The sequence below is a fragment of the Prunus avium genome, chromosome 8 (genome assembly GCF_965620075.1).
Source record: "Prunus avium chromosome 8, drPruAviu1.hap1.1, whole genome shotgun sequence".
NCBI lineage: Eukaryota > Viridiplantae > Streptophyta > Magnoliopsida > Rosales > Rosaceae > Prunus > Prunus avium.
Genome location: NC_142291.1, coordinates 8,682,198 through 8,700,598, shown reverse-complemented (window position 1 = coordinate 8,700,598; position 18,401 = coordinate 8,682,198). Strand labels below are relative to the sequence as shown.

The window sequence follows — 18,401 nt, the reverse complement described above, 5'->3', positions numbered from 1 at the left end:
GACAACCTTGGCATCCTTTGGCGTGATCAATGCAATCCTTCAAGATGGTTGGCCAATAATACCCATGCCTCCTTAGCAACCATCTCATCTTGATGCCTGCTTGGTGAGCTCCGCATATTCCTTCAACCTCAGTCATAACCACCATCTGATCAATCTTTCCCAAACATTTCATGAGTAAGTCGTCAGAGCCAATACGAAAAAGTTCTTCATCCCTGAGCACATAACTTATGGCCCTTTGCCGAACCTGCCGGCAATGCGGATCACTTGGACACTTCAGATACTCTATGATGTCGTGTCTCCAGTCATCTGGAGTTACAGTCAATGCCATCACCTCCATTGGTATTCCTCTTTCAAAAACTGAGGGCAACGATCGTTTTTCAACTTTGAATAACTCCTCAGAAAGCCCTTCAGAGATCTGAACTCCAGAGGCCAATTGGGCCATTGCATTGGCCTGTGAGTTGCGCTCCCTTGGTAGGTGAGTGAGTCTCACATCATCAAAACCTTCTATTAATTGGCTGGCCAAGGCATGATAGCCAAGCAATGCTTGGCTGGTTACCTTATAGTCGTCGGATAGTTGTTTCAGAACCAACATCGAATCTCCCATGATTGACACATTATTTATTCCAAGTTCTCTCAAAATCTCCAACCCAATGATCAAGGCCTCATATTCGGCCTGATTGTTGGTACAATCAAAGTTTAATTGAAATGAATAACGAGTTCGGAATCCTTGGGGTGATTCAATGATGACACCTGCTCCCCCCATATTTGATGTTCGAGATCCGTCGAAATAGAGACGCCATGGGAATAAACTTATCATGTCGATTTTGAAGAAGTCCATGTCTTCTATTTCAACACAAGGGTGAGAGGCCAAGAAATCAGCCAAAGCTTGCCCCTTGACGACCTGCTGAGGTACGTATCGGAAGGTGAATTCTGCCAATGCCATCGTCCATTTTCCAATTCGCCCTCTAATGATTGGCCGAGTGAGCATGTACTTGATCAAATCAGTCTTGGCGATTATATGCACCACGGAAGGCAACATATAGTGCCTTAACTTGATTGCGGTGAAGTATAAGGCTAAACAAAGTTTCTCCACCGGTGAATACTTTATCTCGATGTCCTTTAAAATTCGGCTTAGGTAGTACACTGCTTGCTCCTTTTTCTCATCGTTGTCTTGGGCCAAAAGACTTCCGATGGAATTTTCTGCGGCCGAAATATATAACTTCAAAGGTCGGCCTCGCTTCGGCGGGATTAGCACCGGTGGCTTGGTCAAATACTCTTTGATGGAATCAAATGCCTTTTGGTGAACTTCTTCCCATCGAAATTTCTCCTCATCCTTGAGTTTTAGCAAAGATGAAAAAGGCTCGACTTTCCCGGCAGAATTAGCTATAAACCTCCGGAGGAAATTTATTTGGCCTAGCAAACTTTGCAATCCTTTCTTGTTTTTCGGGGGCGGTGCCTCAATGATGGCCTTAGCCTTATTTTTATCAATTTCGATCCCCCTTTGATGTACCAAAAATCCTAGGAAATTCCCGGCGGAAACCCCAAAGGCACATTTCTTTGGATTCATCTTCAATTGATGCTTTCGCATTCTCTCGAAGGCTAACCGAAGGTCGTCCAAATGACCTGGTCTCGATTCCGACTTCACAACCACATCGTCTATATAAACTTCTAAGTTTCGACCGATCATGTCATGGAAGATGGCATTCATCGCCCGTTGATATGTGGCTCCGGCATTCTTTAGGCCGAAAGGCATCACGACATACTCAAAAGTTCCAATGGAACCAGGACATCTAAAGGCTGTCTTGTGAATATCTTCTTCGGCTATGAAAATTTGGTTATAGCCAGAGTGTCCATCCATGAAGGATAAAATCTCGTGCTTGGCCGCCCCATCAACTAAGAGGTCTGCCATTGGCATGGGATATTCATCTTTGGGAGTTGCGAGATTAAGGTTACGAAAATCAACACAAATTCTTATTGCTCCCGTTTTCTTCTTTACAGGTACAATATTAGAAAGCCATTCCACATATCTTGCTGGCCTAATAAATTTGGCTTTAACAAGCCTTACAATTTCTTCCTTGACCTGTAATTCTACTTCTGCCGACATTCGGCGAGGTGGCTGCTTGAAGGGCTTGAAATCCTCCGTTGTTGGCAGACGGTGCTCAACCAAGTCACGACTTAGTCCAGGCATCTCAGTGTAATCCCAAGCAAAGCAATCCTTGAACTCTCTTAAAAGCTCTTCCATCTTGGCCCGAAGTTCTGGCTCCAACAGACCACTGATGTAGATTGGCCGACAATTGTCTTCCGTCCCCAAGTTGATTTCCAACAAAGGATCTTGGACTTCCGCCTTTGAATCATCCATCTGAGTTGGTGCCAACTCCACTTCCTCAATTTCAAGTGCATCATCTTCAGGGCCTTCGTGGAGGAATTCCACCAAATGAGCGGTGGACCCATGCTCGGCCGCTCTCTCGGCCCAAAAACCATATAGCCGTCTCAAAGTGTCTTCCACCGCGGCTCTATTCTCTTCTTTCGTGGTTGTATCACTCATTGAGAGAGAAAAAATCAGACATTGTGGGGTGCTCCCCATCTGCTTGGGCATCGTGTGCCCCCAAGTCTATCAACTTTTTGGCCGAGATTCCCGTAGGTCGGCCGTTCATATCTGACCCTGTAAAATAAAGAGGACCAAGATCATCCTCGTAAAACCTAGCCTCCACCACATTGGCTGAGGCCATGAAAGGCCGTGAGTCGGCCTGAACCAATTCCACGCTCCCATCCTCGTGCCAAAACTGTAGAGTTTGATGGAGCGAGGAAGGGACACACATATTTCCATGAATCCAATCTCGACCTAACAATGCGGTAAAGTAAGCCGTTGTTTTCACCACGAAGAAAGCTGTCACCCTGACCTTTTCCCCTACTCTGACTTGGAGTGGGATGATTCCTTTCGATATCGTGGTGTCTCCCACAAAACCACTAATCGTCGTCTTAGTTGGAATTAATTCTACTGAGCTTTTCTTCAATTTCCTCATCACTGAAGCTGGGAGGATATTCACCGTGGCTCCCGTATCAACTAGAACTTTGCTCACTAGAACCCCATCAAAATGAGCATTTACGTATAAAGGTTTAAGGTGGGAAGACATCTTCTTGGTAGGCATTTCAAAGCACACTTTCTCTGGCATTTCCTTCTCCGCACTTGGCATCACAATTTGAGGTTGAGCTACCTCTACCTTCGGAATTTCCCGAATCGCCTCGATTTCCTTTGGTTCTCCCATCTGAACCATGGATTCGACTTCATCAAAAACATCTCCCTCCATGGAGTTTGGTTGACCTGGCTGAGCTTCGAAAAATAGTGGAAGTGTGACCACCATAGCATCGACCTCGTCGAAGTCCCCAAACCTCACCTTGGTCTTACTTGTCTTCAATTCACTCTCCAACTTGGTAATCTCTTCCCTACAGTCATTAGCTAGTTGCTCCATAGCTTCTTCTGGGAGGTCTTCAAAATACTCGTCATCACCATACTCTTCATTCTCCCCATAAAGTTCATCATCATTGGCCAAAGCGCCCCCTAGGTTTTCTGAAGTCTCTTCTGTCTCTACGTCGGCCGTTGGTTCGGCCTTTTCTTCCACTACGGAAGTTTGGACATCGACCATGACTTGGTCCTCCTCCGCCGTCAGCTTCTCTTCTGTCATCTGGGGCTTTCCTCTGACATCCTCGACCATTTCATGGTTATTTTCTTTTTTCTCCTCGGCCACGGGTGGTGATACCACTTTAATTGGTGTCTGCCTCCTGGAGGTCGAAGGATTGGCCTTGGGCTGATTCTTTTTAAACCTCTCAACTTTTGATGGCCCGTCATCCAACACCTTCATTGGCTTGCTAGATTCCGCCTTGAGATTGTTTGCTTCAAAGGCTCCGGTCAAATGAGCCTCCAACTCCAACATCGGCTCATCTAAGGCTGTCACCACAACTTGACCATTCACCCATTGTCGATGTATTTTCATCCCCTTGGCCGCTGCTGCCTCTAACGAAGCCACAGCATCAGCTTTGGCGAACTCCAACTCTTCCAGTCGAAGCTTCTCTCGAAGGTCGACTAATCGGTTAAGCTGGGCTTGCCTCTCGTCCGCCCACTCAAGCTCTGCTTTACAAGTGGCAGCATATTGTCTCTGAGCCCTTCTTGTTTGAGTTTTGCTCAAGGGTATTGGAGGCAATTTCGAACCTCTACTCCTATACCATTGTCCTGCCTTGATGTTTGGCATCTTGAAAGTTGGGACACCAGTACCATCAGATGGGCGAGGTCTTGATACATAGGCCACATCTCGACTCTTTCCTTCTCCCACCGAAACCCACATGCTTCTATTTTTACCTTGGCTTGGGTTCAGCAGATCAACATCTTCATACTTTAGTGGCATCTGATGACTTCTCTTGGGCTGATATCGTGGCCTCTCGTACCTATCTTGGTATTCATGTAATGGCCGTTTGTTCGGCCTAGTCTCCATCATGCCCCTTGGGCTATATGGACCGTAATTCACGGCCGAACTTTTAATCATATTTTTCCCAGCACTTTTTGGTCTACCTGTCTGGGCTTGATCCTTGATTGTCTCCTTAGTCGGCTCTCTGGCTGGCTCCTTGGATTTTGGTAGAACTACCTCCAATGAGACCTCACATTGACATCGGCTGCATAGCACAATAGCCTTGGGAGGTTCTTCCATAATTGGAATTTTCTCATCTAGAACATTTGTCACTTCTGGATACATTTTGGCTTTACCCTTCGCCTTAGGATCCATCAGGTTCTCCCTTGCTCTTCTCTCAGCTGTTGCTCTTCCGGAGCCACCCAAGTCTAATCTTGGTCGAGGTTGATCTGGCCTTGGGAAGTTGGCATTCACCATGTTGGCCTGAGCACTTGGGAATGGATTCTGATCAACACCCATTGTAGCTTTCTCTGGAAATTTCAAGATTTTTCGATCAATGAGATCCTGCACGACATTCCGAAAAACAAGGCAATTGTTAGTTGCATGAGACCATACACCATGCCATTTGCAAAAAGTCTTGTTTCTAAGTTCATTAGCCGACGGAATATCATGACCATTTGGAAATTTTATCATCTTTTCTTTTAAAAGTTGGTCGAAGATTAGTTCGGCTTTCGAAATGTCAAAGGTATAGGACTTGGTTCCGACTCCCTTTTGAGAAGTTCCACTAAACTTAGAAATCTGGACCGTTGTCAGCCTCTGATCCTTGGAGGCTTTGGACAAAACCTTGCATACGTGTGGTTTACTGACCATGATTTCAGCCAAGTTTATCCCTATGGATTCTTCTTCTTCTGCTAGGAAGATTTCCTCATCTGCCTCCTTTGAATTCACATCTTCGACATCCACCGCATGGACAGCCATGGTTCTAGATGTGGAAGGTTTTGGTAGATCTCTATAGAAAGTCGGTCGAGATGTCGGCCGATTCTTTTGTTGTTCCTCCTTTAAAAGAGCTTCATATCGATCCACCCGAAGTAGGAGGTCATAAATATCGCGAAATTCAATACCCTCGAACTTCTTTCGAAGATCGAGCAATAACCCACCTTGAGCCAACTTTGCAAACTCATGTTCAGGCATGTTGACCGTACATCTAGCCCTTGCTTCTCTGAACTTCCCCAAGTATTCTTGGACTGACTCGTTTGGTCCTTGGCGCATCTTAGCCAAGTCGGCCATTGACACATCTGGCTCCGGCCGATAAAATTGTTCATGGAAGATTTGCTCCATGGTCTGCCAATTTGGAACAGAATTCTGAGGAAGTTTGACATACCATGAAAAAGCAGCCCCCGTGAGGGTGCTTGGGAATAGCCTTAATTTCAAGACCTCGCGATGTCCGATTTCGGCACATTGAGCTGTGAATCGACCAATATGCTCCACGGTCGACTGGAGTCCATCTCCTGAAAATAATGCAAAATCTGGAACTTTGAATCCTCGTGGAAATTCCTCCTGATCAAAATGCTCCGGATATGGCCTCCGGTAGACGGGTCTACCAATTCTTCTAGCATGAGGCACCATATCTTGGATCATCTGCTTGACCGCTCCTCGGTCGATTGCTTGATTTCCTAGTAATGGATTATTCCCACCAAGATTATTCCACCCACCGACTCCGCCGAATTGGTTTATATGAGGCCCAGCGAAATTGGCCCCTGCCCCCTGGTGAACTTGTGGGCGGAATTGGTTGTACTGCGGGAGTCCTTGGAATTGATTGGCCGCCGCATATGGGTTATTACCCATCGGTAGAACATTGACCGCTGGGGGTGGGTTGCCCCCAGCCAGTGCATTTGGTTGAGGCAGATTCGCCCCAAAGATGTTTGGTTGGGCCTCCACTTGAAGCCCTGCCACTGGCACTCCATTTGCCGCCTGATTTCCATTTTGGCCATTTTGTTGGCCTAGCAATTGATTAAACCTCTCATTGATCTGAGCATTCTGAGTGGCCATGGTTTGAGCCAAGGTTTGAGCAACGGTTTGAGCAATAGTTTGAGCTGCCTCCTGCATTCTCTGATTGCTTGACATCTCTATTGTACGGAAGAGTTGTTGGAGTTCCAACGATGTGGCCAGACTTGGCCTCAAGACTGGTCCTTCGGCGGCTTCCATAACATCTTCAACCACCACGTGGTCAAGATCGACGGCCGCATTTCGGCCAAGGCCATTTTGGCCTTGCTGATTGTTCGGAACATCTTGTGGCTGAGAACTTGTAGGAAGTGAACCAGCCATACTTGACTCTGATTCCGAATGAAGTCTAAATTCTTGATCTCTTCTAGGATTCCTCCTAGTATTTGCAACCATACAATTCTTTTCTAGTCCCACCGGGCGTGCCAAATTATGTTTCCCTCTTTCCGGCCGGGTAGGCTGATGGAAGGAGTTTTTGGTCCTTCTTCTCTTGAGATGCGTAGGCGTGCCACCACCAAACCACTTGATGGCTTGGATGGAAAGATTGTGTGAGTGTGTTTGCGCTTCTGACTTCTTAATCAAACGATTGATCGACCAAGCAAGGAACCTCCTCTTGGCCTAGGTTCTTTTTCCTCCTTGAGGTCAAGGATGATTGATATTTGTATGACTATTTTTAGGATTTTTGTGATAAGTGCAATGAATGTAAATGCAGTAAACGAAATGACAGAAATGTAAATGCGATTAAGTAGATTAAAGCGATAAAGACTTGAATTAAACTTGAATGTAAAGACAATTGAAATTAAATTGCAAGAATGTAAAGCTTACAGTAGGAAAATGAAGAACTTGGATAATCTGAAAAGCTTGAAGGATAAAAATCCTAGACTATGAATTGAAAAGTACAGGATAAAAAGACAGGTTTTGGGTGTTCAGTTGGCGGTCCTCTTCTTTTCTTCTGACGATCAATTTATAGAGCTTCCTTCAGCTCATGGGTTTGGTCATTAAATGGCCTCAACTAACTTTCATTGAAAATCCTTTCAAAATTAATGTCTTCCGGAGCTCTAGACATTTAATGAGAATTTTCCAACCATCATCGACTCCTATGGTTGGTCAGTAAAATGAGATCAGGATAGTAGGGTGGCTACAAATCTTCCCAAAATTAATGCCTTACGGAGCTCTAGGCGTGAACTTCCTGACAATTTGCTTCTCTCACACCCTTGCTCAAACACCTTGGAGAACTCAAACTACCCTTGGTATTTCATGCACTCACTAGTTTCCAGCTACTTTACCTCTCTCTCACGGCTGCACTCTTGCCTCTATCTTAGCTTAGCTATATCTTCGACCAAAGATGAGAACATCTTGAACCAAGTCCTCAAATTAGGCTTCCATGTTTCCTGCAGGTTGTTCTCTCCTTTACCAATCAAAAGCAACTTAAAACAAAAGCCCTGCATGGAAAAACACCCAAGGAACCCAAAGAGAGAGGTTAAAAACATGTGGAAAAAATAGCATAGCAGAAACTAGACGGCCGGTTGCTTTTCTTCAATTTCTTGTGTCTTTTAGTTGAGCCAAATTCCTCCAACGGATCTTTCCTTCCAACCAAGGATCTTTGAGTTCGACGGAGGATTTTTTATGAAGTCGACGGAGGATTTCTTATGTAGTCGACGGAGGATTTTTTATGAAGTCGACGGAGGATTTCTTATGTAGTCGACGGAGGATTTTTTATGTAGTCGACGGCGGATTTTTTGTGAAGTCGACGGAGGATTTTTTATGAAGTCGACGAAGGATTTTTTGTGAAGTCGACGGAGGATTTTTTATGAAGTCGACGGAGGATTTCTTATGTAGTCGACGGAGGATTTTGCCCAATAATTGGTGGGTGGGTCTAATAATACCAATCATGACATATACATATATATATATAACTTAAACAAAAAGCAATAGGCCAATTGGTGGCCTCTGAGTCATCTTCAGAAAATTCCCACGCCATTTTCATATATATATGTATAAAAAGTGATTGTAATCATGCAAACACTAAAGCAAAGCTTTAGCCTTCCCGTCACTTTCTCCCACCAACACATAGTTTTATATTGAAAAGTTGGAACCCTTTACTTTGTTTAGCATCTTTTCTCTTCCCTTTTGCAGAGAATTCCTACGCCCCTTTCATCAATTGCATCTGCTCAACTCCAACTTCCCATAGCCAACTTGTGCATGCGTTCCTTCATACTGACTACTTGGATGGTGGATTTTTAAACACACTCAAACAACACCTTTCGCTGCTTAATATTGTTTATCATAAGTTTCTTCTGCTCGAGCTCTTGTTAACCCTTGTGATGGCTCTTACAGATACGCTGCACCTCCGCACGGTGGGTTCGGGGTAGGGCTGGAGCGTGTTGTCATGCTTTTCTGTGGTTTGAACAACATCCGCAAAACTTCTCTGTTCCCTCGCGATCCACTTCGGCTTGCCCCTTAGAATTTGAGATTTTGGCAGAATTTGATATTTATAGTCTTTTGGACATTGTTTTGTTCTGTCTAAAAAGTTATTAAAGGAAATCTTATCGCCTGCAACATCCTTGAGCTTGTAACCATGAGTTTGTATAATTTTAGTATCAATTATACACTACCAATTTTCTGACCAAATCTGAAAACTTTTGGAGGTCTCAAATTTGACCAATTTTCTGTCATGTATCTTTGAGTTGATTTTATACTAGGAAATTGCTGCTGGGTCCCTAAGTAGTCACAGCTAGGAAGAGAAGCGAAGCACTCCTTTGATAGCAAAAATGCTGGGGCGCTTGGAGAAATGCTTTTTAAAAGAATTTTTGACAGAGTTAGTGTTAGGTGACACATTTGGAATATTCAAAATCGAGGTGGTGTTTGTAATCTTTTCTTTTTTCCGAGGTGACAATTAAAACTCGTGTATAACTTCAGGTGACATCTGAAATCTTCCCTGTTATGTATCTCAGTATATGTATTTTTTCTGCTAATGTGCCTTCTCAGTTTTGTAATGCTATTCCAAAATTTCTATCAACTTTAACTTCAAACATTAGTCTAGTGATCAATAGCAAAGAATAGCTACAGTGAAGGAAAGTATCTCTTTGGTTTCTGTTGCAAGCAAATAGAGCCTAAAGGATACAAAGGTTTTGGCGCTCAAAGGGAGTATTTGAAACTGCCTAAAAGCGACCGGTCGCTGGGAAGTTGCGACCGTTTTCTGGCAGATTCGAGGTCTGGAGCTAAACCAAGGAGCGACCGGTCGCCAGTTCTTTGCGACCGGTCGCATGAAGCACGAGCGACCAGTCGCCAGACATTTGCGACCGGTCGCTGAGAAGCAGATTCGACGTCTGTAAGAAAAAAACTTCTGGCGACCGGTCGCCCATTCCTGACGACCGGTCGCTCCAGTCGTGCTGTGATGTTTTGCTTACGTATTTTCAACTGTCTTTTCAATGGCTATCGCTTTCCACAAGTTTGCAGGTGCTTAATGGGTCACTTCTGAGGTAAATGAAGGTTGACTACTTGCTGGATAGTTGGGAGAGCACTCATGGCTAATTGGTTATCTTGTTTTGAATAATCTCCTCTCCATTTTCTGGTTTAATGGAGGTGGCTGAGTGAGATTGTATTACCTACCTGATCTGACCCTTAGTCTAAGTGGTGACTAAAAGGAAAGAACGTGGAGGACAATCAGATATCCTATCTCTTGTCCATTGGCTTGTGTAGGTAATGGAATGAAGTAAGATAACACAAGGGAGAAAGCATGTTGAACATATGTAGTGGCAAAAGCTGGAAACAATAAGTTTTTCTGTGAGAGTTTCAGAAAAGCCAAGGGCGTGAGCAAGAGAGTTCTCTAAGTGTATCAAGGTGTTGAGCAAGGGTGTGAGAGAAACAGATTGTGAGGGTAGTGTTCTAAGGGGGTTTCCTTTGTAAACCAAAGTTGTAACATATCTTCATTAGTGAAATTTCTCAAGGTGATCACCAAAGAGGATGTAGGCAATTTGCTGAACCTCTATAAACACTTGTGTCATTTGTGCTTGGTTAAGTTCTGTGTGTGTGTGTAAGACTCATCCATCATTGAGTTCTTTGTCTAAAGTCCATCAACAACAAGATCTTAAAAGGGCTGTGAGTTAGTCATTAATTCACAACAAGCTTACCGTTTGTTTCTATTAGAGTCGTGAGCTTGTTGTAGTCGGTCCGAAAAGGAGAACCTTGCTGCTCACTTGATATATCTCTGTGTTTGCATGGCTCGGCTCATTCTTAGAGCCCTGCCTCTCCCCCCCTCTCCTCGTTCTACCGTCCAAAACAGGCCGTATGGAGGATAGCCAAGTGGTAAGGCATTGGTTTTTGGTACCGGCAAGCAAAAGGTTTTGACAACTAGATTTTCTTTTACTATATGTGTGCAATGTTGCAGCAACAAAGGGTCCTGTTATCTTTATTGGAATAGGAGAGCACATGGACGAGTTTGAAGTTTTTTTATGTTAAACCGATTGTCAGCTGTCTCTTAGGTCACTCGCTTTTTCAGTCTTAGACTTTTTTGGACGTACTTAGCAATGACTGTTCTAAATTGTTTAAATAACTATGGCTTTTACTTCTAGGTCTGGATTTATGGACAAGATCCATGAAGTTGTTCCTATGGACCAACAGTCAGAACTCTTGCAAACACTATCAGAAGGGAACTTTACATTAAGGATTATGTATGAGCTGTTTCAGAACATACTTAAAATGGGTCCAGTTAGCCAGGTTATCATTCTCTTTTATTGTACTTTATCTAGAATGTGCCTCTTTTATCTTCTTGCCCCTTCTATATTTCTGTTTTACAGGGTATGCAAATGTGTGAATACTAAATAGGTGGTACCTATGTGTTATTGGATCTACTGAAGCTAATTATGGATACGAACATGTTACATTCACATGTTCACTTTTTATGGTAGCTTCACCAATTCTTCCCCAAATCTAAATTTTAACACAAACCACTTAAAACCCAACTTTGACCCCCTTCCCTACAGGCTACAGCTTCCCCAAATTGAGAACTGCCCAAACTTTTCTCTAAATCAAGTTGGGTGTTTCAGATTTTTCAAATGCTGCTTATTACTCTGACTCAGTAGCTACAGCTCTCCTCTATAAAAGAGGTCTTCGAATTCCCCTCCCCCAAATGTTGTAAATGGATTTTAGGAAACCATATTATTAACGTCATGAGTAGTTTGTGCTCTGAGTAAAATTCATTAACTAACACAAGAATCAACTAAAGAAAAGAATGCAGTGAAGTATTAAACTAAGTCTCAAAATTAATAAAACATTGGGGAGGCCAGAATCATATTCATAATTATCTGTTTGGTTATTAGCCTTATAAAGCAATTGACAAGTAACTTTAATGTTACTACCCTTTGAACTTTCTTGTTGGTATTTAGGTAATTTATGTATGAACTCTGTGTCCTCTTGTTTACTCTCTCTCTCTCTCTCTCTCTCTCTCTCACTCACACACACACACACACACACAGAGACTACGCACATTCAGAAGCTTTAGGGTACATAATCATGGATGTTATTGTTGAGAGGACCCAACTGCAGGCTCAGAATTATTTGGTTTATGTAGGTCTTCTCAATGCTTCCAGGATTTAGTGCTGAATTAATGCCTAAAGGTCGTGAAAAGGAAAGCCAGGCAAAGAACAAGCGGTACATGACCATGATGGATTCAATTACAAAAGAAGGCAAGTAATGCCCATTCCTTTTGTTTTTGTGTATGAAGCCACATAGTTTGAGCAATAACTGTCATGTTTAGTTCCTTTGGGGGGTGGGGAAGAAACTCACATGGTTTAGTGAATAGCTTAACTTGTCTTGCAGAGTTGGATAGCTCAAATCCAAAACTCATGAATGAGTTGATAACTATGGAGAAGAAGAAGTGATAAAAGAGAGAAAGGTAAAGCTCTGTATATTCTCAGAAATAGTATCTGTTACATCATAATGAAATGAACCAGTCCCAAGCTTATATAGCTGTGTAATGATGACTTCTTTACTAAGCTAACCTGCTTAACAGACTAACTAATCACACTAATAAGCACGTGAAGAGCTAACAAACTTGCCACCTCAGCAAGGACACGTGTCAATAGTAACATCAGCTAACATTCCCCCTCAATCTCAGCTGGGTACAGACCTAGCCTGAGATTGGAACGATGTCGAATGAACACTGGACTATGAAGGCCCTTGGTAAGAATATCTGCAACCTGACCATCTGTGGGAATATATTGCACAACCAGATCTCGACATTGAACTCGTTCTCTAACAAAATGATAATCGATGTCCAAGTGTTTAATACGAGAGTGAAAAACTGGATTGACACTAAGAGCCAATGCAGACATATTATCACTATGAATAATAGGTGCCTCTGGCAGTGTCATATGCAAATCACACATTATCTGTCTAATCCAAGCAATGTCTGCTGCACAATTGGCTAGAGCACGGTATTCAGCTTCAGTGGAACTACGAGAAACTGCAGCTTGCTTCTTGGATGACCATGAAATTGGATTATCACCAAGAAATACAACATAACCTGTGGTAGAACGTCTGGTGTTAGGATCACCTGCCCAATCAGAGTCACAATAGCCAGATAAAAGCATAGAGCCCGGAGAGAATGTGATCCCATATTGAAGAGTACCTTGCAGATATCGCAAGATACGTTTTACTAAAGCAAAATGTGTATCAGTGGGAGCATTCATGAACTGACATACTGTATTTACTGCAAAGGCAATATCTGGTCGTGTAAAGGTCAAATATTGTAATGCTCCAACAAGACTTCAATACAATGTTGGATCAGAAAGAAGAGTACCTTCATCTTTCAACATATACTGATGAGGTTTAATTGGAGTCAAACATGATTTACAAGTGTCCATGCCTGCTTTCTTAAACAAATCTCGAGCATACTTAGCTTGATTGACAAAGATATCACCATTGTCCTGATAATGAACCTCCAATCCCAGAAAATAGGTAAGACGACCTATGTCTTTCATATCAAATACCTCTCCCAAAGAATCAATAACAGATTGTACCACTTGTGTATCTGATCCAGTGATGATGATATCATCAACATACAATAATAGGATAACCACAGAGGTAGAATTCTGTCTGACAAACAGACTAGGATCTGAGTGAGAAGATTGAAACCCCAAAGAAGGCAAATAACCTGTAAACTTGGCATTCCATGCACGCGGAGCCTGTTTTAAACCATATAGGGATTTCTGTAATTTGCACACATAATTAGGACATGTAGAGTCAATAAAACCTTGAGGTTGCCGCATATAAACCTCTTCTTGTAATTCCCCATGAAGGAAAGCATTTTTTACATCTAATTGACGTAAATCCCATTTAAACATAGCAGCTAAACTGAGTACTAATCTAACTGTGGTGTGTCTCACTACAGGACTAAAGGTTTCATCATAATCCAAACCATGCTCTTGACTGAATCCTTGAGCTACCAGCCTAGCTTTGTATCGTGAAATTGTTCCATCTGAATTTCTTTTTATTTTATATATCCACCTACATCCTACAATATTCTTGTCATGAGGAGGAGGAACAAGATTCCATGTACCTTGCAATTGGAGAGCTTGAATTTCCTCTGCCATAGCCTGTTGCCATTCTGGTTGAGCTGCTGCTGCCTTAAAATAAGTTGGAGCCTCAGGTTCTATGACAGAAGTAAGCATAGTTGCAAAGCATGAGAATTCTGGAAATTGTCTTTTCTGAACAACTCCAGACTTGAGTCTTGTTTGCATGGGATGACAGTTAGTAGAATAAGGCATTGCATAGGCATCTGATGACTCATGAATAGTTGAGTCAGGTGAAATAGGTAACACTACCTCCAACTGATTGGGTGAAGTAACAGGTAAAACAGAACCCGACGAGAACTCCAAGGACTCAGTATTATCGGACATTGGAAGATCTAAATGAGTTTCCATAGAAGACTGAGCAGAAGAGGTAGATTGTTGGGAAGATGTATGAGGCAAAGTAACTGAGATATTGACTGGCCTTGCATTAGATGAAGCAACTGGAGTAGAAATTGTAGGCGACTTTAACAACTTAAAGGGAAAGAGACTCTCATCATGAATCACATGTCTAGAAATGTGAAGTTTCTGATTGAGCATATTATAGCAATAAACTCCTTTATGACTCAATGAATATCCTAGAAAAACACACTGGGATGATCGAGATTCCAATTTATGAGCATTATACTGTTTGAGCAAAGGATATACAGCTAAACCAAACACCTTCATGGCACTTAAAACTGGATGATGACCAAAGAACTTATAATATGGAGAAGTCATGTTCAAGCCTTTGCAAGGCATTCTATTGATGAGGAAAACTGCATGAGCTGCTGCATAATACCAGAGATTAGTAGGCAATTCAGCTGTCTGTAGGAGAGTAAGAGCTGTCTCTATCACATGTCTATTCTTTCTCTCAGCAACTCCATTTTGCTGAGGAGTGTAAGGACAAGATAGGTGATGACTGATACCTTTAGATGATAAGAACTCCTGAAAAGCTTTACTAGTATACTCACCCCCTCCATCTGATTGAAAAATCTTGATATGAGCTTGATATTGATTAACTTCATAGGCATGAAACTTGATGAATGTTGGCAAAACATCAGATTTATTAATAAGTGGGAAAATCCACATGTATCTTGTACAGTCATCAATGATGGTAAGATAATATCGAAAACCTCCTACTGCTATACAAGCTGAAGGTCCCCAAACATCACTGTGAAGCTTATGAAAAGGTACTACAGTTGTGGATTGGGAATGAGAAAATGGTAATCTATGCATTTTGCCTTGAATACAAGCAACACAAACTTCAGAACTAGTATCTGCATGACAAGTGATCTGAGAGGTCTTAAGCATATGATGCAGCACTTCATTGGAGACATGTCCCAATCGAAGATGCCATAGCTTTGACTTTACTTGTTGTCCTAGAAAAGCCTTTGGGGAAGGCTGAGAAGCTATTGCAGATTTATTAGATTGAATTTTGGAAGTAGAAGAGGCATTGTTCTCAAATTGAGGAATGGGATAGAGGCCTTGTTTACTCTGCCCTTGGTACAAAATCTGATTGGTTTGCTTGTCCTGCACATAGATGTAGTGTTCATCAAAGATAACCCTGCAGTGATTGTCTCTACATAACTGGTAAACAGATAAGAGATTGGCAGCAAGATGAGGAACATGGAACACAGTATTTAAATGTAAAGAACCAGGGAGATCTGTCAACTTAGAAGTACCAATGTTCGAAATAACCAAACCTTCTCCACTTCCTACAGTCACTTTATTCTCAGAAGAGTATGGAGTAGCAGTCATCAGATTGGAGACATGTGGAGTCATATGATGTGAAGCTCCACTATCTGCTATCCACAAATCATCAGGAGTATACACAGAAGGCATGTGTGCTGTCATAGCTTGTATAGAAGAAGGTGGAGTGGCTCCCTGATAAGCAAAATTCGCTCTGTGATAGCAATTTAAAGCAATATGTCCACGTTTCCCACAGATTTGACATTCCACAACAGGAGGATGAGCAGAATTGTCAGGGATTCGATAAAAGCAATTTGTAGCTGTGTGACCTCTCTTATTACAGATCTGACATTCAGGAATTGCCTGTGTTTTTGGACCAGAAGAAAACTTGGGAACAAAAGACCTTGGTTGGGAGTTTAAACGGCCACCACTATTATTTCCGTGAAAGCCTCGACCTCTATTATTGGAGTGTGAATTAGGAAGTTGACTTGCTTGAGAATAGTGCTGTGTTGGTTGAGAATGAGGCACATATTGAGAATGAAACCTGGCATTAAACCCCATAGTTGGTGAAGTACTTGGTGGAGAATGACCAGTTATGGTTCCCACTGTAGCAGATGAATTGCCAGATGAATTGGCAGAAGACATATGCACATTATTAGCAGTAGATGAAGACCCCAATTCAAACGAGGTTACACCCATCATACCCTGCATAGAGTGAGACATTGCTACCATTCTAGCTTCAATATTACGTTCTGCAGACAAAAGATGAGCTCTGAATTCCTTGAGATTGATTGGTGTTTCTCTTGCCACTAACACCGTTTTAATCATGTCGAATTCAGGTGGTAAACCATTAAGTGCAGCAATGATAATGTCATCATCAGTTAAGTGAACTCCTGCTGCAGACAATTGATCCCTAATGTGTTTCAACTTAAGCAAGAATTTTTCAATAGAATCACTGCCCTTATGTAGAGTATGCAACTCAGTCTTGAGTTGATTAACTCTTGCTCTAGAAACTGAGGCATATCGGTCAATTAAATTCAGCCAAGCATCTCTTGCCGTTTTACAACCTATGACATATTCCATAGCATCATCGGATAATGTGGCAATAAGAAGACTTAAAAGTGCCTTATCAGCTTGAATCCAAGACTTATAACCTTCAGTAATTTCTGTTGTGACTCCCTCTGACTCAGAAATTATAAATTTTGATGGACACACAGTAGTGCCATCAAAATGTCCATACAAATCATATCCTTGGAGCACTGATTGCAACTGATACTGCCACTTGACAAAGTTATCTTCTGACAGCTTAATAGTTAAGACTCCTAATAAACCTTCGATTTTAGGCATCGTAAAAGTCATGATTGGCAATCAACTGAAGAGATGAAAAATAAGCAAGAAAACCTATGTGCTTCAAGAAAACAGGGGCTTCGTGCCTCAGAAATGGACTTTGTGTCTCAATAAAAGCTTCGTGCTTCAACAATGGCGTTGTGCCTCAGAAAAATGAAAATATCAGAAATTAAACAGCTTCGTGCTTCAATATAGGCTTCGTGCCGTAATAGGGGCTTTATGCCTCAATTCACCGAATCATTTGACCTAAATTCAATGTTGATGCAGAGAACAAGTTTAGAATTCATACCAGAACTGAATTTATTGAAAGAGGAAGAAGCTCAAACACAATCGGAGAGTCGCATCCAGAATCGCAAGATTGTGCAAAGTATAGCCATCAAGCACGAAAGAAATTTCCATGAAAATCACCATGAAAGGTACAGATTCAAGCTTTTCAAGCGGAGCGGAAGCTGGAGATCAAGAGCCGTAGCTCTGATACCATGATAACTATGGAGAAGAAGAAGTGATAAAAGAGAGAAAGGTAAAGCTCTGTATATTCTCAGAAATAGTATCTGTTACATCATAATGAAATGAACCAGTCCCAAGCTTATATAGCTGTGTAATGATGACTTCTTTACTAAGCTAACCTGCTTAACAGACTAACTAATCACACTAATAAGCACGTGAAGAGCTAACAAACTTGCCACCTCAGCAAGGACACGTGTCAATAGTAACATCAGCTAACATGAGTCACGTATAATTCGAATAGCACGAGGTTCTGGTCTCGAAATTAGAGAAGTAATGGAGATGTTTGAAGAGTACAAGCGCCTTGCCAAGATATGGAGCAAAATGAAAGGACTTAAGATTCCGAAGAAGGGTGAAATGAGTGCACTATCCTGAAATATGAATACACAGAATATGAGCAACGTCCTTTCTCCCCAGATGCTGAAGCAGATTGGTGGCATGGGTAGATTACAAAGTTCGATGAAGCAAATGGGTTCTGGTATAGACATGATGGGGATGTTCAGAGGCGGGGACAAGTAGATATTTATTACAATTGCAGTGGTGATTTCAAGTTTATTTGCAAGTAATGGTTGATAAAAGCTAGCCTTTGTGGGAGGCTAACAGACGTCTGTCCACCAGTTGATGCTGCTAACCGTTTTGCAAGAGCCTATTATCAAAGGGGCTAACAGATAATTTTGTTTTGTTTTTAATAGTAGTTGCATTAGTTGTGATCTGAGGGGTCGGCATTTCTTTTTTGGTCTTATTGTATGTATTTGGTTAAAAGAAATGATCGGTGATCAAAAGAATTCTAATGATTTAGAGGCAATGAAGTGAATTTCATCATTTAATGTTTAAGACAGAGCACATAGGATTTGTTTCCCCTCCATTTGTTTGTATTGTTTGTAGCCATTTACAACAAATTTTGTGA

At 42.0% G+C, this 18,401-nt stretch overlaps 1 protein-coding gene and 1 pseudogene across 1 annotated transcript; one reads left to right on the top strand and one right to left on the bottom strand.

Annotated features, from left to right (window-relative positions):
- The first annotated feature begins 8,979 nt into the window (after nt 1-8,979).
- LOC110769317 (signal recognition particle subunit SRP54 2-like) lies at nt 8,980-18,013 on the top strand (annotated as a pseudogene).
- On the bottom strand, nt 15,310-17,709 carry LOC148291289 (uncharacterized). The gene is made up of 2 exons (XM_088245232.1): nt 15,658-17,709; nt 15,310-15,484 (listed from the first exon to the last, which is right to left on the bottom strand). The coding sequence occupies exons 1-2, from the start codon at nt 17,000-17,002 to the stop codon at nt 15,444-15,446; spliced, it is 1,386 nt and encodes a 461-aa protein (XP_088101358.1). The 5' UTR covers nt 17,003-17,709; the 3' UTR covers nt 15,310-15,443.
- Nucleotides 18,014-18,401: the final 388 nt, after the last annotated feature.